The sequence below is a fragment of the Athene noctua genome, chromosome 1 (genome assembly GCF_965140245.1).
Source record: "Athene noctua chromosome 1, bAthNoc1.hap1.1, whole genome shotgun sequence".
Classification (NCBI taxonomy): domain Eukaryota; kingdom Metazoa; phylum Chordata; class Aves; order Strigiformes; family Strigidae; genus Athene; species Athene noctua.
This window is the reverse complement of record NC_134037.1, coordinates 265,160,999-265,181,095: the sequence shown is the minus strand read 5'-3', so window position 1 is coordinate 265,181,095 and position 20,097 is coordinate 265,160,999. Positions and strand designations below refer to the sequence as shown.

The 20,097-nt window shown below is 56.9% G+C and overlaps 5 protein-coding genes across 7 annotated transcripts in view; all 5 read left to right on the top strand.

Annotated features, from left to right (window-relative positions):
* LOC141958828 (olfactory receptor 51E2-like) overlaps window positions 1-20,097 on the top strand; it is a 138,327-nt gene that overhangs the window by 71,269 nt on the left and 46,961 nt on the right. The gene's annotated exons all lie outside the window — the stretch shown is intronic.
* LOC141966878 (hemoglobin subunit rho) lies at window positions 823-2,418 on the top strand. Its single transcript, XM_074920093.1, has 3 exons — window positions 823-920; window positions 1,039-1,261; window positions 2,290-2,418. The coding sequence occupies exons 1-3, from the start codon at window positions 829-831 to the stop codon at window positions 2,416-2,418; spliced, it is 444 nt and encodes a 147-aa protein (XP_074776194.1). The 5' UTR covers window positions 823-828.
* Window positions 7,278-8,726, top strand: LOC141966852 (hemoglobin subunit beta-like). The gene is made up of 3 exons (XM_074920035.1): window positions 7,278-7,434; window positions 7,553-7,775; window positions 8,502-8,726. Exons 1-3 carry the CDS (start codon window positions 7,343-7,345, stop codon window positions 8,628-8,630), a joined length of 444 nt encoding a protein of 147 aa, XP_074776136.1. The 5' UTR covers window positions 7,278-7,342; the 3' UTR covers window positions 8,631-8,726.
* On the top strand, window positions 10,512-12,176 carry LOC141966870 (hemoglobin subunit beta). Its single transcript, XM_074920080.1, has 3 exons — window positions 10,512-10,699; window positions 10,818-11,040; window positions 11,936-12,176. The coding sequence occupies exons 1-3, from the start codon at window positions 10,608-10,610 to the stop codon at window positions 12,062-12,064; spliced, it is 444 nt and encodes a 147-aa protein (XP_074776181.1). The 5' UTR covers window positions 10,512-10,607; the 3' UTR covers window positions 12,065-12,176.
* Window positions 12,860-17,309, top strand: LOC141966858 (hemoglobin subunit beta). 3 transcript variants are annotated; one of them, XM_074920048.1, is made up of 5 exons: window positions 12,860-12,879; window positions 14,204-14,518; window positions 14,794-15,652; window positions 15,771-15,993; window positions 17,170-17,309. In XM_074920048.1, the coding sequence occupies exons 3-5, from the start codon at window positions 15,561-15,563 to the stop codon at window positions 17,296-17,298; spliced, it is 444 nt and encodes a 147-aa protein (XP_074776149.1). In that variant the 5' UTR covers window positions 12,860-12,879; window positions 14,204-14,518; window positions 14,794-15,560; the 3' UTR covers window positions 17,299-17,309. The 3 variants fall into 3 exon arrangements, with proteins under 3 accessions (XP_074776149.1, XP_074776160.1, XP_074776168.1); XM_074920059.1 differs by lacking the exon at window positions 12,860-12,879 and having other exon boundaries at window positions 14,491-14,518; window positions 14,740-15,652; XM_074920067.1 differs by lacking the exons at window positions 12,860-12,879; window positions 14,204-14,518 and having other exon boundaries at window positions 15,206-15,288; window positions 15,504-15,652.

The window sequence follows — 20,097 nt, the reverse complement described above, 5'->3', positions numbered from 1 at the left end:
GGGGCTGCCCTGGGAATACTGCACACACACCAAGAGGGCAGAGGAGCCTGGTCCCAGCCACAGCCTGCCCTGCCCTGGCACCCACACAGGCATTCCCCGAGACCTGGAGCACGAGGGGCTGAGCTCTGTTTCATCAACACCAAGCGTGGCTGCGCTGCCGTGAGTCTCCAGCACGTGGTTCAGGTGTGGAGGAACTGGGCTGGCAGGCCAACATTTTCCACCCTTTTGCCTGATGAAAGGTGCCTGCTTAGGAAAACTTCCAGGGGCTTCTCTGCGGGTCTGTGTGTCCAGATCTGCAGAGTTGTGGCCAAGGGCAACAGCACTCAGCATCCCCGAGAGGCTGCTCCCGTGCGGAGGGGTCTGTGAAGGGGCCAAGTCCATAAATCAGGTCACCTATCCCATCAGAAAAATACCCCTCGAGTTTAGAGAGCTGAGTGGAGAGCGCAGAGGTCTCAAGGTTGGGTGCTGCTGCCGTGAAGCTGTGGTGAAGCACCGTGCACGTGGGTCAGGGCCTGCTGCAGGGCGCGGGGCGGCACGTGGGCGCCTGCGGTGAGAGGCAGTCACGGCAAAAGGAGATGGAGATAAGGGGGTGTTGTGTCCTGAGCCTGCCCGTTAAGCAAGTCCCAGGGCCTTTTCCTTGACGACCACACCTCACTGCAGACTGACCACTCGACTGGTGGGGACACCCCCGCCGGCCCCAGCCAATGACCCCCCGGGGAAGGACGGGGAGGAGCTGCGGGCAGGGGATAAAAGCCTCCGTGGGGTCCGCAGCTCAGCTACGGGGTCTGTGTCCTCCTGCGACGCCGAGCAAAGCCTCCACCCGCCACCATGGTGCACTGGACAGCCGAGGAGAAGCAGCTCATCGTCGGCCTCTGGGGCAAGGTCAACGTGGAGGAATGCGGTGCCGAGGCCCTGGCCAGGTAGGTCCCGCTCCGGGGCATCTGCTGGGCTGACCCCGGGGTAGAGAAACTGTGGCGATTGCGTTTGGAAGCGTTAACGTGTCTGTGTGTCTGCTTGTGTCCCTCCATCTCTCCCCAGGCTGCTGATCGTCTACCCCTGGACCCAGAGGTTCTTCGATAAATTCGGGAACCTCTCGAGCCCCACTGCCATCATCGGCAACCCCAAGGTCCGCGCCCACGGCAAGAAAGTGCTCACCTCCTTCGGGGAAGCCGTCAAGAACCTGGAAAACCTCAAGGCGACCTTCTCCAAGCTGTCGGAGCTGCACTGCGAGAAGCTGCACGTGGACCCTGAGAACTTCAGGGTGAGCTGCACTTGGGCCTTGTCTCTCTCTCTCCTTCCATCCTGCAGCATATCTCAGCGCCTGGAGGGTTTCAAACAAGCATCAATAACACGTGTTTTAGTTACCAAACAGAAAGGGGCTGGCTCGGATGGAAGTTGGGGCAGCGGGGAAGGTTAGGCATTTGATAACACCAGGGAGATACCAGGCTCCAGGTTGTGGGGGGTTTGGGGACAAATACAGGGAGATACTCTGAAAGCCTGGAGGCTTGTGCATGGCTCGTGAAAAGGGGGAGAAGGATGCCGGGAGGCTGAGTGGGGCTGAGGGTGGAGAGTGTGGAGGGATGTCCCGCTGTGGCGGTGCCATGGGCAGCCACCCCCTGGCACCTCCTGGCCCCAAGGATGGGGCCCACTTCATCTCCCCATTCTTCAAGTCTGGCAGACATGGGAGGAGAGGGAAAAGGAAATGTGGGATGGTTGGGGCCTGGACACTGATGGGAAGGGTTTCAGTCTGGGATTAGAGACAGAGGAGAGGTCTGAGTGAGGGAACAAGACGAGGGAGGGGAGCGGGCGGGGAATGAAGCAAAAGAGATCAGGGTGCAGGGGGTGAGAAGTCACTGTGGGTGAAGAGAGGGAGCAGTTCAGCTCGGTGATTGAGAGGGCTGGATGTGGCTGATGGCCTCTGTTTCAGTCTCTGGTTAAGGCTGATTTGGGGGATGTAGCAGCTGGATCTCACACTGACCCTAGCCCTCAAGTAGGCATGTGGTTTCACAGCAGAAAAAAAAAGGCAGAAAATGTCTGGAAATAAGGTAATAAGGTCTAGAGGATGGAAAAAGCAGGTGTGAGAAGAAGCAGAGACAGAGCAGGTGGACACTGGTGCGTACGGTCAGCACAGAACTATTTTCCTGCACAGAGAATTCAGTTTCCCTGGGTCGCAGCCTCCAGGACCCACCAGAGAGCCGGTTCCCTCCAGCCCCTCGCCCCCGGGTCCTGCGCAGGGCAAAGGGCTACTCAGGCCCGTGCTGACCTGATTTCCTTCCTTCTCCTCCGCAGCTCCTGGGAGACATCCTGATCATTGTGCTGGCCGCGCACTTCACCAAGGACTTCACCCCTGCCTGCCAGGCCACTTGGCAGAAGCTGGTCGGCGTGGTGGCCCATGCTCTGGCCTACAAGTACCATTGAACGCTCCGGAGGGAGATGTGTCTGTAACAGTCAATAAAAACCCACATTTTCTGGACTCCTTAGTGTGCTTCTGTGTCTTGTGGCTGCCTGTGGGGTGGGAGGGAGGGGGAAGATGTGCTGCAGGCTGCTGGGAGCATCCCGCTCCAGAAAGGCCCTGGGTCTCCACTCACAGAGTGATGCTGGGGTGCCCCTCGCACAGGGAGGTCCGGCGGGACATGGGGGGATACCGGCCTCTAAACCAGCAACGGGCACGTCTCCCCCTCCCGGCACCTCTGGGCTGGCTGAAACTGCCGGGGTGGGGGCAGATTTCTGACCTGTTCTGAGCAGAAGGCCAAGCAAGGGCCCCTCTGGTCCTGAACCTCTCCACCCATAGTACATGCAAGGATATAATTTTGTAGAGATTCACTGAAGCCAGCTTAGATTAGGCGGAAAGGCGACCCTTTGTTTTTTAGTACTGATGTATTTTTCAGAAGTTGATCAAAAGCATTTTCTGAATCAGCAATGAAAAGGCTCTTGCCATTACTCTGGTGCATATTGATCAGAATATGGTATTTAAAAGAAAGTGCGTATGATCCCAAGAGGAGGGGATGAGGGCAGCTTTTAAACAGGACCAACCAGAGCTTTTTTTTCTGCTCAGAATGGCTCACTGGAAGAATGTTTCTTCGCTGCAATGGGAGGATTCTGTGTAAGCACATCAGTTTCAGCAACACTTTTCCAGGAATAACTTAAAAAACAACAAGGACAGACCTGTAGGTGTCTCAGAACAATGAAATCCTTGTTTTACATGATTTAGGAATACATTTTCTGTTTTTCTTCTGACAAAGAAGGGATTTGCACTTATGACCCCTCTATATGACACAGACAACCTGTCTCACAGGCAAAGGATCCACCAGCGGTGCCAGGAACACCCGGGGCTGGAGAAAGGAAAACTGAAAAACCCCAGAAACCAGCTCAGCTTTCCTACAGCGCCTCACTCTCCTTTCAGTCAGCAAATGGGCACTTCAGCAGGATTTCTGGAGGTAGGACCCTTCTCAGTGTCTTGTTCCCATTAGCACAAAAGTGCAGTTCTTGCACCTCAGCAAGATGTTTTTGCCCCATCTGTGACTGTTGTTATCATTCTGCTGCTCCTCTCCCACCCTGTGCCACGGGCACGTCCCGTGGTGATGTGGAGCGTGTCCTGCTCCCCGAGTGCGCTCGGATGCTCCCGTCAGCCCTAATCTGCAATTAGAGGTCGGGGCAGGGGCAGGACGTGGTGCTGGCAGCACAGAGCCCGTGTGCCAGGCTCCCCCGTGAGAGCTGCCCCCCTCTCCTGTGAAGCAAGAGCAAAGTTAGGATGCCCACCGGCCCGTCTGGCCCCACAGCGGGCAGAGGCGAGCCCTGGGTGACACCACGGCCAGCCTGGCACCCGGGTGACGCTGCCTGGTCCCGGCAGTGTTGCCCCAACAGCTCCGACAGCTCTTCGGGGGCAGCGGGTCACTTGTGCCTCCTTCCTTCGCAGCGACGGGGAAGTGGCTTGACCAAAGCGCCTCCAGCAGCTGGTGGGAAGGCGGGAATGAAACGTGTTTTTGCAGAGGGCATCCCACTGTGCAGACTGGCCTCTCTGGGGACGGGAGCCCCGCCTCGGCAGCGCAGCCACGAGGGGCAAAAGCGGTGCTGGTGCTTTGCCATGAGGCCAAACGGCCCTTGGGATGTTTCGGTGGAGCCGTGCCGGGACGCTGGGGAGCCCCGCGGTGCCCGGGGGAAGGTGAGCCCCCAGTTTGGTCCTTAGCAGCTGGTGGGCAGCAGTCAGCTCGTGTTCAGGACCTGCCTCCTGCCTTGCCCTTCTTACACTGTTCCAGTGAGCCCCGGGATCTCTGCAGGGTGCAAACAGCCTTTGGGAGACCAGAGTCCCTGCGAAGCGGTCCCAGCCCTCTGTGGCCTTGCCAAACTGATGCATATCCCCATTTCTCTGTCTGATGCTTCCACTCGGGGGGGGGGGGGGGGGGGGAATGAGCGAGCTCCTGCCCTCAGCTTGGAGACCACGAGATGCTGGCGCAGGGTGAGAGGAGCCCAGACAGGGCTGTTCAGCTGGGCAAGGAAAATCGCAACATCTAAACTGGGAACAGACACCCTCGAGACCTGCTGGCTTAAGACGCGACAAATGTCCTGTTTGGAGGAGAGAGAAGGGGCTGGCCTGCATCCAGAGCGGCAGAGGCCGGGTACAGCTGCCACTCCTGCTGATAAGGGCTCTGGTAAAGCTTGGCGCGGGACACTGCCTGCTGCAATCAGAGTGACCAATAAATTCTGCTTGTTTCAGAAAGGCTGTCGCTGAAGCTGCCTTTTGCTGCTGTCAGGATGGTTTACCTACAGAAAGGGAAGGATCCCATCCCTGGAGGTGTGGGACCAAGAGATGAAGAGTGGCTTAGGGGACCTTCCACCCACACCGAAGGGAAGAGCTGGCTGGAAGGATGCTCAAGGAAAGAGTCCCAAGCATAGTGAAACCCATCCCAAGCAGAGCAGAAGGGGCCCTGGTTTTAATTCTGGGGATGAGAATGCTGCAAGGTATTGCTGTGGGTGCACTGGGGAGAGGAGATCTCCCTTTGACTCTGTGAACTGCAAAAAATAAGCTACAGAAATTACCTCTACTTGGCAGGTCACAACAAACATTTCCTCCCTGACCCTGTGCCACTGAACAGCCCCTCAACAGAGGAGCTCTGAGCATCCAAAACCTGCCAGCCAGGCCTCTTCCCCCAAGCCATAATACAGGAGATTTTAAAATGTACTTAAAATGAACCCTTTCTTATAAAAAATGGATGAGATGGATGGGTTCCCTGGAGAAGCCCCAAGCAGAGGACAGGTCCTGGACTGTCAGGGCTGTCATGCCTTTGTGTTTTGCCAAGTGTCTCCGTGCTGTCCCACAGCGTACGGAGCTGCTCACGGCAAACGCTCGACATGTCCCAGCCGAGATCACCCCGCAGACCCCTTCGGGGCCGATTCTGCTCCACTGTGAGCTCGTGCCTCTGCCGGCGTTACGGACCCCTGCCCAGGGGTGGGAAACGGCCTCCGGGCCTGCCCAGCGTAACAAGTTTCCTTAAAATGTCTTTGTGGCTGACTAATGTTAAAACTAAAGAGCCCTTGGGAGCCTTTCGCGGAGAGTTTAATCTCATGCCTTCTCCTTCTGCTAGCTGACAACTGCCCGGTGCAATCGCTGGGGATGATGTGAGAAGCACTCGGAAGGACTCATTTGCCAGGATGGGCCAATGTTCCCCAGTGGGGACACCGCGAGCTGTGATCAATGCATCCGACAGTGCATCAGGTCCAAAATTATACTAGTAAGAACACTTCAATTCTTTGACAGCCTATTAGTCGGAAACACCTTGGATCGAGACACCCTGTCAAGTAGAGGGTAGAAAAAAGCCACAAGTTTTGAAGATATAGTAACTGCAGGGATTAACGGTATTGATCAGAGGTAAGGCTGGAAGAACTTACTGACAGTTTTATTTGGAGCGGTCAGATATGAGACAAGACAGTGCTCTTCAGATCTGTGAACACGGTTGCTGAGAAGACAAGGGGACAGACTTCATCCTGCATTGCAGGGAGGGGTCACCCCTGCAAGGCTGTTTCTTAAGGCTGAATTATTTCATGTGAACAAGCAATCTGATCAGGACAGCTCTACCAATAGTAGAAATGCCGCTTTGCCAGGACAGGTTATTGCTTTTGGGGTATGATGTATGCCACATATCAAAAGAATTCTTTTTTCCACCATCTGCGCTCAAGAGTTCGTCAGTGCTGGTGCCTGATATAGCAAAACCATCCAACGTTTGCCATGCAGACAAGGCTTTATTGCATATTTCTGCTAGCAGTCTGAAAAAATAAGCATGGTTCCCTATTTGGTTCTGCCTTTTATTTGGTGTACACCCCATTTCTGAGTTGGTCAGGCTCAGAACTGTGCCCCAAAGCCACCCAGTTATTAGTCTAAGGGACGGTCATCAGCTCCATAGAGTAATGAGGCATTCAAAATGTAAAATAAAATGGATGCTGTGTTTTCCTCTTCCTGGAGACTAGCAGAGAAGAGCAGTGTTGGCCTGGTTTTGCTCAGTACAGCCTGGTCCTAGACTCCCACGGGCATCAGGTGGGCCTGACCATGAGGGTGACGTGTCCGGCTTGTGCTTCCTCGCAGGACTAAGGCAGGGGCAGCACCATGCTCGTGAGACCCCTGGCTCAGAGGTGGATCCGCTTTCTCTGAGGACAGGGAATTGCACTAGAGATGGCAAATAGGAGAGCTTGGGCTTGGAGCAGCATGGACAGTGATGCTGGATGGTGACGATGGACAACAGCTCTGAAGCTCTTTGTTAGGACAAACAAGAAAGAAGGCTCTTGCATTCAAAGCATGAGGCCCAGATTTGGGAGTGATCATTCCATCCTTGTTTCCCAGGAAGCCTCCGGCTCTTTGAGCTGGGGTGGGTGATGCTCAGAGCTGTTTGGGATGAACCCCAGGGGCGCAGGGCACCAATGCGCCGTCAAGAGTCGGAAAACACGGTCAAGGTAGAGACTGCAAACTGTTCGAACGTCACTGCCCGTCTTCCTGGGTCTGACCCGCGTGTTCAGCCCCCAGCCTGCGGTGCCTCTGCGGCGCTGGGAGCCCACAGCCACGCAGGCAGCTCTTCCCGCGCGCGGGGCCGCAGGTACAAGTGCATGGGGATGAGATGATGCTTGTCCACTCAAAGCCAGAGGGGAGAAAGGGCCTCTTTTCCCCTTGGACAGCATCCAAAATTGCTATCTTTCCTTGTGCAGCCCAGCTCCCTCCCCAGCCCCAACCAATAGCTACGTGAACTGAGATTAGGACAAGCCGTTACTACTGTATAAAAATCCCTGGGGCAGACTGCGGCTCCACTTCCTCATCACTGTTCAGGGAAACCCCAGGCAAAACCTCCCGCTCGACACCATGGTGCACTGGACAGCCGAGGAGAAGCAGCTCATCACCGGCCTCTGGGGCAAGGTCAACGTGGCCGAGTATGGTGCCGAGGCCCTGGCCAGGTAGGTCCCGCTCCGGGGCATCTGCTGGGCTGACCCCGGGGTAGAGAAACTGTGGCGATTGCGTTTGGAAGCGTTAACGTGTCTGTGTGTCTGCTTGTGTCCCTCCGCCTCTCCCCAGGCTGCTGATCGTCTACCCCTGGACCCAGAGGTTCTTCGCTTCCTTCGGGAACCTCTCCAGCCCCACCGCCATCATCGGCAACCCCATGGTCCGCGCCCACGGCAAGAAAGTGCTCACCTCCTTTGGGGATGCCGTCAAGAACCTGGACAACATCAAGAAATGTTTTGCTCAGCTGAGCAAACTCCACTGTGACAAGCTGCACGTGGACCCTGAGAACTTCAGGGTGAGCCCTGCTTGGAGTCCAGACTCAGCCGGGCAGAGGATTCTGTGCTCTGGGGAGGGATTTAGGGGTCTCTGAGGTGTCTGACAGTTGGTGAAACCCAGAGAGAAACCCTGAAGCTGCCAGAGCCTGGGAGCCTGCTGAGGGCAGGGGCGGTGGGGGGGAAGGGGGAGTGATGAGGCTTATCTGGGGAGAATAGAGAGGAATTTTGAGGCTGGGATCTGTGAGAGGAGGGACCCAGGTGGGCGAGGTGGATGGGGATGAAACACAGAGTTGAACACGTGGCAGGAGGAAGCAATGTTGTCTTGGAGCAACAGGAGACCAGAAGGGAAGACACTGAGACAGGGTTTGGAGGGAAGAGCTGAGCTTGGCTGTGGTGGAGTGGTTAAACCGGGAGAGAAAATAAACAGGAGGGGGTGGGAGCCAAGAGAAAGCGAGGGTGGGTGGGGGTATGAAAGGAAAGGATCGACCCAGTGGAAGCAGAGGGAGGCTCAGGCAGGTATTGGGGGAGGAGGATCCGGCACATCAGGTGTCCTGGTGAGTCCTGTCAGAGACACGGCTGTGCAAGGAGCCTGGTGCTCCGCACAGGGCTGTGAGACGTCCAATCCTTGCTTTGGGGTGAAGTCCCCAATAACCCGTGTCCACGCGCAGACACCCGGGCGGTGCCATGGTGGGGAGGGAGGTGGGAGGCAGCACCGGGCTGACGGCTTCTCCTCCCTCCATTGCCAGCTCCTGGGTGACATCCTCATCATCGTCCTGGCCGCCCACTTAGGCAAGGACTTCAGCCCCGCGTGCCAGGCCGCCTGGCAGAAGATGGTCCGTGTGGTGGCCCACGCGCTGGCCCATGAGTACCACTGAGCCTCCCGCAAGCATTCCTGCCCGGAGATGCTCCCGGAGAAACATCCTCTGGTTCTGCTGGTCTCTGATTGCCAAATAAACACCAACTGCTTCAGCCGTGAAGAGGTGTCTGCCTCTCTGTGGGAACGGGGTGCTGGGGAACGGGAGGGGGATGCTCACACATGCGGGGTGACAAGAGCCACGCTCTTGTCTATGAATCCACACAAGGGACACTTGTCTCAGCGGGAGAATCCAGGGAACATTCAAGACAAAACCGAAAGAAACACACTATGAAATACAAACAGAAATACTCTGGTGCTTTTTTGAGACACCAGGTAACATTGCTGGGTTTAATGTTTTAAGTCTTTTAGAGATCAAGTGGAACAAAACTTTGTAAAACCGTGGAGTGGGAGGAGTGGCAGTGAGATTAGCTCCTCGTTTGTAACTTCCTTCTGGAAGGAAAAATGCTTTTTTTTGGTTTTTCTTATCTAAATTATTATAATTCTCAGGTTATTAAAGTCAGAATGTAATAGACACAATTATCTATTATGGTAAAAAACGTGCTAAGAATGGTAATTTCATGTACAGGAAGGACAGAGCATCTGCTTTCACTGGCCCCTACATCTAAATTTCCACAAGTAAAAGAAAATTCCCTGCACAGCCTCCACGCCACGCAGAGGCCCGTGGCCCTCACCAGCCTCCTGTCCTCCTTTCAGGCTCGCAGCACCCCCGCAGCACCGAGAGCAGCTCAGGGACACGTCTGGGGGTTCTGGGAGGCCAGTCCCCTTACCAGGGAGAAGGCAGAGCGGGCGGCTCTGGAGCACATCCACCGCAAGCCCCGCCATGGAGAACTGGGGAGCGGTGTCACCCCCAGGCTCCTTCGGCCAAGTCAGCAGGCAGAGGAGAACTGGGGCAGCCATGGGGAAGGGTGGCAGCCCGTGGCCCATGGCCAGTGCAGACACGGTGCTCCACGGCCATCCAGACCCCTCCGGAGCAGCCTGGCCCCACAAGCTCCTGCATCCCACCCCAGTGCCTCCAGCCCGCTCCGCTGGGGGCAGGAGCAGACGTGCAGCCCCAGGAAACACGACTGCCTCTCCCACACTGTGTCTGGCCTGTGAGAGACAAAAAACAGGCCTGCGAGAAACACGGACTGAGAAAAACTGAGAAAAATCCCTGTCTCCCTCCTCTGAGAGGGACATGACACTGCCCCGCATCCACAGGGACTCCAGTACACCCAGTCTGCCCACCTCCGCTGGGGCCCTGGCGAGCTGACACCCTGCAGACAATTGCTGTGCCCTGTGTTACATCATTTCCCTTCCAGCCTTGCTTGACCCTCACTAACACTGTCTTTGAGACAGGAGCTCTCGCTCCCATGGTTTTCTTAGTGTTACCCTAAAATCAGCAAACTGTTGAAGAGTTGATGGGAAAGAACAGGGAGAACCCAAAGCCGGGCAGGTCTGACAAGAGGATGGCAAAGAGAAACTGCCTGGACATGGCTGGTGCCTTCAGAGGGGTGACCCAACAGCCCCACTCTGACTCTTCTGCCTCGCCTCCATGCAGCCCGCCGGGTTTTGCGCCATCCAAGAGGCACCAAGCCTCGCAGGCACCTGCCTCGAGGGCCCACGCGGGCCTCGCACGGCGCCGTGCTCAGACTTAGAGTGGAGATAAATGCCATCCTTCATCAGGGAGGTGCAGAGCTGGAAATCAAAGGCCAGGGGGAGGGCGGCTCGCCAGCCCGTCCCAGCGGTGGATCTGGGCATCTTGCCCAGGGGCCCCACCCTGATGCTGCGTCCCCTCCCTTGGGGTGCCAGGGCTGTGGGGGGCCCCCCCGGGGGACCCAGCCAATGGAGGGGTGCACAGGGAAGAGGAGGGGCCCAGCGTAGTGTATAAAAATGGGGATGGGGAGAGCCACTCGCCAGTGTGCGATCCCCTTGGGAGCAAGAGCCGAGACTTCCTCCGTACCCGCCGGCAGCCACACGCCACCCTCCACCCGCCACCATGGTGCACTGGTCAGCCGAGGAGAAGCAGCTCATCACCGGCCTCTGGGGCAAAGTCAACGTGGCCGAGTGCGGTGCCGAGGCCCTGGCCAGGTAGGTCCCGCTCCGGGGCATCTGCTGGGCTGACCCCGGGGTAGAGAAACTGTGGCGATTGTGTTTGGAAGCGTTAACGTGTCTGTGTGTCTGCTTGTGTCCCTCCGCCTCTCCCCAGGCTGCTGATCGTCTACCCCTGGACCCAGAGGTTCTTCGCTTCCTTCGGGAACCTCTCCAGCCCCACCGCCATCATCGGCAACCCCATGGTCCGCGCCCACGGCAAGAAAGTGCTCACCTCCTTCGGGGATGCCGTCAAGAACCTGGACAACATCAAGAACACCTTCGCCCAGCTGTCCGAGCTGCACTGTGACAAGCTGCACGTGGACCCCGAGAACTTCAGGGTGAGCCGTGTTCCCCCACCGTGTCCCTGCAGGCACCTTCTCCCCCAGTCCCAAGCCCCAGCACATGAGGGATTTACCCCAGACACGCCGGTGCAGGATGAAGAGGGGCTGGTGGTTGGGGCGAGGGGGAGATGTGGGAGAGGAACAGGCAGGGAAGGGACCACCCTGGGTGAGGAAGCACCGAAGGGGCTGGGGGGTGGTTATGGGGAGGCCGTCTGACGGGTGCAAGCGAGGATGCACGGGAGACGGGAAGGCGGTGAGGAGGAGGTTTCAGTGCTGAAAGGGAGGGGGAGAGTAAAGCAAAAGCAGTTGTTGAGCAGGAAGAGGTTTGAGCCAAGGGGAAAGTGAAGGAGCAAGAGGGAAGCTTGGCACGGAGGAGAAAGGTGAGTGAAGAGCAAGAGGTGGCAGCTGGATGCCCAAAACAAAAGAGGAACGGGACCTCGAGGGAGAGAAAAATTTTGGCTCCCCCGTCCCTGCAGCTGAGAGGGGAAGAAATCTCGACATCTGCCCTGGCTGCTAGCAGAGATCCTCCCGTGTCAGCACGAGCTCGTGCCCCGGCCAGGGCATGTTGCAGGGCTCAGTGCCGGCTCCTGCCGCGCTCGGCTCTGTCTTCTGCTCGGGAGGAACCCCCAGACAAAGCCAGAAGGGAGAAAGAAAAATTTAATCAACAGAATTTCTGGATAGTGCTTGGTCTCTCTTCCCCTAGCAGTAGCAGATCCTGAATCTTTAGAGCAAGGGCAGAGAACAGGTCTCAGGTACATCTGAAAAAGGGCTCCAGGGACATTTCCGAGCTGACAAAATGCCGGGGGGTTTCCCTGGGTCTAATGCGAGCGGTCGCGTGGGGTTCTGTGGGCTCCTGGGCACTGCTAACCCATGTGTCCTCTCGTCCCCCCAGCTCCTGGGTGACATCCTGATCATCGTCCTGGCTGCCCACTTTGCCAAGGATTTCACTCCCGAATGCCAGGCCGCCTGGCAAAAGCTGGTCCGTGTGGTGGCCCACGCTCTGGCGCGCAAGTACCACTAAAGCGTCAACAGGAAAACCGCGGCAGCATCCTCCGGCTGCGTGTCGCGCCCTGGCTGACACGCTGCGCTGGAGCTGACAGCTTGTAACACCCAAATAAAGCTCATCTTGTGAAGTCTCCTCTGTGCTGTGTGTCCCTGAGAGGACGGAGGGGTTGGGGGGGACGGGGACCTGGGGCACTGGCGGGTGGATCGGGGTGTAAGTTTGAGCAGGGCGAGTGTTTGGCTCCCAGAAAATGCCACTTCCCTTCTTCATTCTGTGTGGGTTTTTTGGGGGGATTGTGTAGGATTTGCCCCTGAAAATCATACTTAGCATTGGGTAGGCACAGCCCTGCTCCCTCGGTGGTCACGCACTGGGAGGTTTGCTGTGAGGAACCAGCCAATATTTTACTGTGAAACCTGCGTGTATTCTTGCAGGCAAGGGGAACTTGGAGGATTCATATTTTTTAGAGAGGATAAATAAAGTGAAAACTTTAATCTACCCTGGCTCATTCCTGGCGTAAAGCCTGTAAGAAATCAGCTGAGTCATGCTGGCCAAGCAGCCAGCTGGGTGGGGGTAGGTTTTAGATAAACATTTTGCTATCAAGACCTGCCCAGACTTTGTTTATGCATTTCTTCTTCACCCTGTGCCGCCCATTCTGCAGTTATGGGGGTCCCAACCCTGCTAACGGTGGTGACTACCAATAATATTCGGGATGTATCAATGTGGCTCTGGGCCCGCAGTGTTTTGGGTGTTTAACTGCAGGGCAGGACTCGGGCGCAGAGTTTGTTCTTGGCGTGGGAAGCACCGTCTGCCCTGCCTGAACGGAGCACGACACGGTAAAAGCTTGGCTGGAAGGACGGGCTTACTTTTTACGAGGGAAAAAGAGGGCACAGCTGTAGATCCCAGGGACTCTGACAGCCTGTTCGCCCTGTGTCCTACCCCCGCTTCACCCACACTTGCAGACCTCCCGCTCTGCCCCTGAGCCACTCGCGGGTATTAAACAAATGCCCCTTCTCACACACAGTACTCGAGGGGAGAGGCACTTTGCTTCTGGCGTCAGGGCAGACACTGAGAACGTGAGAAGAGGATCCGTAGCAAATCCCAAAGTGTTCTCCTCCCTGCAGGGGTCTGGGCAGGCACAGTGCAGTGTCTTGGTCGGGTGCTCAGGGTCCCAATAAAACAGATTCTTACATGATTTTTCATAGGTTTCATGACAGCTATTCGTAGACATGATTGTTCATAGATTTCGGGAAGAAATGACTGAATTATTTGAACAAGTAGGTCTCCTCCTGCAAGCGGGGTGTTGGGGCAGGAAGGAGCCGAGCAGAGCTCTGGGGTTAGACCCTACAGCAGGGCAGGGCTGGGCTCCTCCCCGCGCCAGGGGTCCTGCTGGGGTGCTGGGGTACCCCTCCCAGGAGCAGGGACGAGGCTTCCCACCCCTGCACCCCCAGCAAACAGATCCTGGGGGTGTCCTCCCCCTGGGCTGCTTCACCTGCCCCCACTGTGTGTCCCGTGGGATGGCAGGACGCGGCTGCGGGCCGGCGGGTCCTGGGGGGGCCGATAAAGCGGTGGAGGGGGTTGGCACTGGCACCATTCTGCCTGCACGTTCCCTCCCCAGGCATACCCCAGGCCTGGCCTGGTTCCTCAGCATGCTCCAGCACACCAGCCCGCGTGCACTGGATTTTCTTGAGAAAAGGCAGATGTAGGCAAATCGAATGAGGATTATCCATCCCTATTCCATTGCAAAAAAATCTACATCTAAAAGGGAAAAGAGATATTATTATCAGGCTGAAAATGTCCCTCTCTTTTCTTGCTTTGTTTTCTTGTCTCCCAGGGGATCAGGGACAGAACAAGAGGGAACGGCTGGAAACTGCCCCAGGGGAGGCTCAGGCTGGGCAGGAGGAGAAAATGTTTCCCAGCAAGAGTGGTCCGAGAGTGGAAGAGGCTGCCCAGGGAGGGGGGAGTCCCCATCCCTGGGGGGGTTTCAGGGCCGTTGGGATGAGCTGTGGGGGATGTGGGGTAGGGGAGAACTTCGTAGAGTCGGGCTGAGGGTTGGACTCGATGACCCCGAGGGGCTTTTCCAGCCTGAAGGATTCAGTGATTTTATGATTTTAATTTTCTTTATTTTAATGGATTTTCCTTCCATTCCTGTGTTTTCAGAAAAAGGCTAAGAAGGCAGGGGGTGGTCTATGGAGGAGAAAGTCTAGCCCTGATGTCTGGAGAGAATCCTGCTGAGCGCTTTAACTCTGCTGCAATCCAAACACCTCACCTCCTACCCTGTCACTAGTCCAGCCAGACCCAGTGACTCTTACTCAGCCCAGTTCAACTCCTCTGGAAAACCACAGGAGGACAGTGGATTGCCCCAGGACCTGGCTCAAAGCCCCTGTGCTTGCAGCAGGGACAGCGTTTCTTGGGGGTTTATGCGGCAAATAAAAGAAGAGATCCACCCCCCCCCACGCAAGGGTGTTGCTCCTGGTGAGGGCTCATCACCCCCTCTGTGCTCGGGGGGGTCCTGGGGGGACAATTCACACAAAGCCCAAACATCTGCCCCTGGCAGAGGAGGCTGGGCACAGCCCTGCTGAACATGGGGGAAAATGTGAAATATGGCAAGGGCAGGATCGGGAGGGAAAGGCCTTGGGCTCCCCCCGGGGCTGGGCATCCCTGAGCTGAGCTTTTGCTGCTTTTTGCGCCCACAGCAGATCCTGCAGTGGCAAACCTTGTGCTCAACAACCATTTCACCTGCCCTTCAGGGATGCGGATGGAGGCAGAAATGGGATGAAAGGGGTGATGCTGTCTGATCCCTGCTCCCTGTCCAGCAGCGCTGCCCCTGGCTGGTCCTCCTGCATCTGAGGGGACAACGTTTGGGTGAGCTTCTTTCTGCTCCAGAAGGGACAAGTGAACCAAGCGGGCCAAGCTGTGTTACAGGAGGACAAGAGGGTTAATGCAGGTTTCAGCTGCGAAGCCTGAGCATCCTCTGAACACCCCCAGCATTGCCCCCAGCTCCCGGCGGTGCCAGGAGACTGGAACCTCTGGCAGCGCAGGTCTGCTGTGGCAAACCCCTCCGGGCTGCTCTGCATTTTGGCCGGGACACTCGTCGTTCCGCTGACAGAGGCTGAGGCAAGGCAGATGTAAAGCCCCTGGGAGAGGCGAGGTGCAGGGCTCTCGGCACGTGTGCACGTGGAATCCTGCTGGACCGTCGCACCGTGGCTTGGGCAGCCCCTCCTCTGCCAAGGGACCCTCGTCTGGTAGGTGAGATGGAGAATTGCCTGCACAGAGGGGAAGGGACAAAGCTCTTGAGCTCAGGATAACCAGAGGCCCCTTCTCAGCGTGCCACACCCTGGCCACCCCCTTCTGCTCCCCCGCTGGTGGGGACCCCCCCGCCGGCCCCAGCCAATGACCCCCCGGGGAAGGACGGGGAGGAGCTGCGGGCAGGGGATAAAAGCCTCCGTGGGGTCCGCAGCTCAGCTACGGGGTCTGTGTCCTCCTGCGACGCCGAGCAAAGCCTCCACCCGCCACCATGGTGCACTGGACAGCCGAGGAGAAGCAGCTCATCACCGGCATCTGGGGCAAGGTCAACGTGGAGGAATGCGGTGCCGAGGCCCTGGCCAGGTAGGTCCCGCTCTGGGGCATCGGCTGGGCTGACCCCGGGGTAGAGAAACTGTGGCGATTGCGTTTGGAAGCGTTAACGTGTCTGTGTGTCTGCTTGTGTCCCTCCGCCTCTCCCCAGGCTGCTGATCGTCTACCCCTGGACCCAGAGGTTCTTCGCTTCCTTCGGGAACCTCTCCAGCCCCACCGCCATCTCTGGCAACCCCATGGTCCGCGCCCACGGCAGGAAAGTGCTCACCTCCTTCGGGGAAGCCATCAAGAACCTGGACAACATTAAGGCGACCTTCTCCAAGCTGTCGGAGCTGCACTGCGACAAGCTGCACGTGGACCCCGAGAACTTCAGGGTGAGCCGTGTTTGCAGTCCCAGCCCCTTCCCTGTGTCGTGTGGGGAAAGTCAGATTTTCCTTTGAAACTGGGGTTTTGCCTCCAACAACGCCGCCGAGGGGCTGGTGGAGGCAGAGTCCCTGTGCAGCCCCCAAGCGAGATGACAGCTCATGCGGGACTGTTTGCAAGAGTGTGGGTGACTTTCGCACTAAAAAGGCCCATTTTTAGTACCAGCACAGCAGGAGGGAGGAGACGGTGTTGGGAGATTGTTACCTGAAGGAGATCTGGTTGGGGGCAAAAGAAACAAACCCAGGGGAAGGTGCAGCGTGGGCTGGAGGAGGCAGAGGGAGGCCAAGGGGAGCGCTTGAGGAAATCACAGGTCCTGCGGCAAGATAAGCAAAACCCACGTGCAGGTTTTTGATGCTCAAAAACCACAGAGCAGGTTTCTGCCTCGTCCAGCGCGGGATGGATGGGACCTTCCCCCTCCTCCAACACTTTTCAGTAGAAATGGATCATTTCCTTCATTTACATCTAAATAGAAAAAGACAAAAACCCCACAGAGTGCTGCAGGGTGGCTCTCAGGCCAAATTGCTTTAGCATCCCCAAAACTAGGGGGGGGATATAATTTCAACATTCTTTCTTTCATTATTTCTTTTTTTTTTTTTTTAAAGAATGAAGCAAACATTGTTTCCCTCAAACCCGGAGCTTTCTATGGAAAGACAGAATTTTGTTGTAGCATTCCCAGGGAATGGGGAGTGAGTCAGTGCCCCCCGTAACCAGCCCTGCAGCCCCAGGGCCGCTCAGATGAGGCGGGGGGCTGAGGAGGAGGAGGAGGAGTGTGCAGCATGTGAGGGTCCTTTCAGGAGGGGAATTCAGGCTCAGGGAGAAGTCGGAAGAAAGGAAACGCAGCGTGTGGGTTGCAGGGTGGTGTCGGGGTGCGGGACGGGAAGGAGAGGGACTGGAGGGAAGTCTGTAGCAGGAAAATCAGGGAGACAGAGAGCTTGCATAAAGGAAGAAGCTGTTCAGAGCTGAAGACGCGGCAGGTGGGGAGGGCGTTGGAGGAGCTGTGTGCAGCAGGAGCACGGAGCCTCCTTCGAGAGGTTGGGGGGCCCCAGCTCAGCGCCAGCTCCGTGGTCTGCTGCAGCACAACGGTTCAAGCAGCTCTAACCCCGTCTCTTCTCCTCTTTCTCCTCCAGCTCCTTGGAGACATCCTAATCATTGTCCTGGCTTCCCACTTCGCCAGGGATTTCACCCCCGCTTGCCAGTTTGCCTGGCAGAAGCTGGTCGGCGTCGTGGCTCACGCCCTGGCCCGCAAGTACCACTGAGCACCCCGGGCCCCGCTCCGCCACTCCGAGGGCAAGGAGATGCCCTTTGCGTATCGAGGGGCTGTAACCACCCAATAAACGCCTCCCAGCACCACGTCTGCAGAGCCTGCCTGTGTCCGCACTGGGGAGGGAGGGGGCCGGGGGGCGATGCCTCTGGGTGTATTCCTCGTGTCTAAGCGCTGCTGCAGGCAGTTTCCCCCACTCCGCAGTGCGCTCTCATGTGCACTCCCTACCAGCGCGTGCACGGGGGCCTGCGGAGAGAAAACCCTCGCAAAGGGCCCTGACACCCGGGCGTGTGTCAGGGAGGGTCACAGGAGCGATGAGGGATTGCAAAGAACCCCCATCTCTTCTTCCTCGCTGCGTTAACGGGAAACACAGCGAGGGCAGCACTACCCAGAGCACAGGGTCCCCAGCATGGCCCTCGCTGCACTCGGGGAGCTGGCACCTACCTTGCCCTGCTCTAGGGCTGGGGAGGGGGGGACACACACGGACACCATCTGCTTTTAGAGCAGCTGATACAGGAGAAAACCTTTGAACTCTGACTCTCGGGAGGTTCAGGTTCTTCTCACCTGCCCCAACAGGAGCATTTGCCATCCTGATGCACAGAGCAGAGCCTCACCCCCAGGCACCCACGGTCCCAGAGAGCCCCCTCTCCCCAGGCTGAGGGCGTCCAGTTCCCAACGTCACCCACCAAACAAATCCCACCACACTAACTGGCATCGGGGCTTTGCTGTGCCTGGCCCTCCTCCTCCCATCCGAGGGGCCGTCTCAGTGCACGGGCTGAGGCTGCGGGTCAGGCTGCGCCATTCGTTCATCGGGACAAAGGTGACAAGTTCAAATGTTTTAGCTATTTTATTATACAACACAGGAAAATACATAGAAATAATAAGGGCTGGGTTTATCTTACTCTTAAATCTTGTCATAAACCAAGACTGGAGACTCCTCGCACAAGGGGGCTGACAACCAGCACAGCAGAGTCTGGTGGAAGTTTCTGGAGTTACCAGGGAGAACACAGTTGCTTTGGGTCATGATCTTTCAAAACATCCCCTCACCTCACTGGGCTCCGCAGGTTTTAGTACAGAGAATAGCGCAGCTCCTGGAAAGGCTGCACAGGCAACAGCAGCACAGCCCACGTGCCAGCCCTGCTTCGAGAGGGGCATCAGTCAAAACCCCTGGAGTGCCCAAGTTATCCCGTGGTTCTGCAGTCTGCGAGGCGCCTGTTTGCTCTTCTCACCTACAGCTTCTTTATAAAGAAACAAGCTGATGGTGCCTTTATAAATCTGCTTAGTTTGGGTGCTGTAAAGGACGGGATCGGAGAGGGGTGCGAGGAGGTGTGGATGGGGTGCCATCGGGGTGTGGGAGATGGGGGTGCCTCTCTCCCCGATCCGTGCAGGATGGGCTGGCCAAGTTCTGGGATGAAGGCGGCTGAGACTGCACGACCCTGAGGCCCTTGTTCTTAGAGGCAATGCTGAGAGATGTCACAAGGACCACGACGGAGGACAACAAAACGGAGATCTGAGCCCACGGTGAAGGAGATGAGGTTTGGGGCATCGATGGTGTTGAATGCCACCTCTCTGGAGGGCAGCCAGGTCACTGGGGGATGAGACAAGGGCGATGGGGCAAGACACTCCCCGTCGCCAGGCAGCCAGAGGAGAGGGAGAACCCGGGTACCGCCAGGACCGTGCTCCTCTGCGGGTGCGTCGGCCTATTCTGGCTGCCTTTGTGCCTGTTGGCATGGCCCTACAGCTCCGAGGGGGGCAGAGGGCCACCAGCCTGGTGAGGGGCATGGCAAAAAGCACCGTCGACTCCCGAAAGGTGAGGGAGCAGATCAGGAAGAGCTGAGACACACCGGGGTACAGGCTAATGGCCGTGAGCCAGGACTGCAGCACCCCTGGCACGGTGGAGAGACACAGCCCAAGGCTGGGGAGGGCCAACACAGGGGGGACATGATGCAGGGCTGGCAGAGGCTTGTCTAGCATAGAGAATAACACAATTTCCAATGGCCGTTGTGAGATGAACAGAAAAAAAATTGAGGTGGAAATCTGGGGTAGGATGTCCTTCAGAGCCAGGGAATGTGGTGAGCAGAGAGGCTGTGAGCACGAGGCTGGTCCAGCGCTCACCCCCACGAGGTGCTCTTGGGGTCCTCTCCCTTCTTCCGAATTGCAGCCTGCGCAGCCCAGGTTTGGTTCAGGTCTCGTTTAGGCATGACAGAAAACTCCTGAATCCCTACGAATTGCATCATGCAGCCCTGAACTGATGGGAAGCTCAGACGAGCAGGTTGATGGATCGTTCTCCCCTTTCACGGCAGCATCACTCCAGCCGGAGGCAGCAGGTTGCCACAGCAAACCCCTGACGGAGGAGCACACGATATCACTCTGGGAAGAAAGGAAGGGAATTTCCACAACAACAGCACAGACTCACAACTGAGATTTCACGAGAGGAGGATTGCTTCTTGTGGCAATTGGTAGGAAAAGGCATCAGTAAATAATGTTAAATTATATAAATTAGAAACCAGTTGCGATCTGTGGCTGCTCTTCCTCAGCCATTGGGAGATGTCACCTCCCCTCCCGGAGCCTTCCCATTTATCTCATAATAGACATCGTTTGCAGTTTTTACAGGTGTTAAGAAAAAGAATTAGTCAAATACCAGGGCTAGGATAATTAACAGAGTCTGTGCAATGAAAAACGTGGTGGTGGGTTCTGTGCTTGCGAGAGAAGCATTTGTGTTTCCTCTACAGTGAAACCCTCCCGTTAACTGCTGTGGCATATTGCCTGGAAATGGAACCTTAAAAACCCCTGC

Bases quoted from the DNA above. Each gene is read 5' to 3' on its own strand.
- LOC141966878 (XM_074920093.1), top strand. From the start codon at position 829: ATGGTGCACTGGACAGCCGAGGAGAAGCAGCTCATCGTCGGCCTCTGG. The intron at 921-1,038 runs GTAGGTCCCGCT...ATCTCTCCCCAG, and splicing joins GGTGCCGAGGCCCTGGCCAG to GCTGCTGATCGTCTACCCCT. The intron at 1,262-2,289 runs GTGAGCTGCACT...TCTCCTCCGCAG, and splicing joins TGGACCCTGAGAACTTCAGG to CTCCTGGGAGACATCCTGAT.
- LOC141966852 (XM_074920035.1), top strand. From the start codon at position 7,343: ATGGTGCACTGGACAGCCGAGGAGAAGCAGCTCATCACCGGCCTCTGG. The intron at 7,435-7,552 runs GTAGGTCCCGCT...GCCTCTCCCCAG, and splicing joins GGTGCCGAGGCCCTGGCCAG to GCTGCTGATCGTCTACCCCT. The intron at 7,776-8,501 runs GTGAGCCCTGCT...CTCCATTGCCAG, and splicing joins TGGACCCTGAGAACTTCAGG to CTCCTGGGTGACATCCTCAT.
- LOC141966870 (XM_074920080.1), top strand. From the start codon at position 10,608: ATGGTGCACTGGTCAGCCGAGGAGAAGCAGCTCATCACCGGCCTCTGG. The intron at 10,700-10,817 runs GTAGGTCCCGCT...GCCTCTCCCCAG, and splicing joins GGTGCCGAGGCCCTGGCCAG to GCTGCTGATCGTCTACCCCT. The intron at 11,041-11,935 runs GTGAGCCGTGTT...TCGTCCCCCCAG, and splicing joins TGGACCCCGAGAACTTCAGG to CTCCTGGGTGACATCCTGAT.
- LOC141966858 (XM_074920048.1), top strand. From the start codon at position 15,561: ATGGTGCACTGGACAGCCGAGGAGAAGCAGCTCATCACCGGCATCTGG. The intron at 15,653-15,770 runs GTAGGTCCCGCT...GCCTCTCCCCAG, and splicing joins GGTGCCGAGGCCCTGGCCAG to GCTGCTGATCGTCTACCCCT. The intron at 15,994-17,169 runs GTGAGCCGTGTT...TTTCTCCTCCAG, and splicing joins TGGACCCCGAGAACTTCAGG to CTCCTTGGAGACATCCTAAT.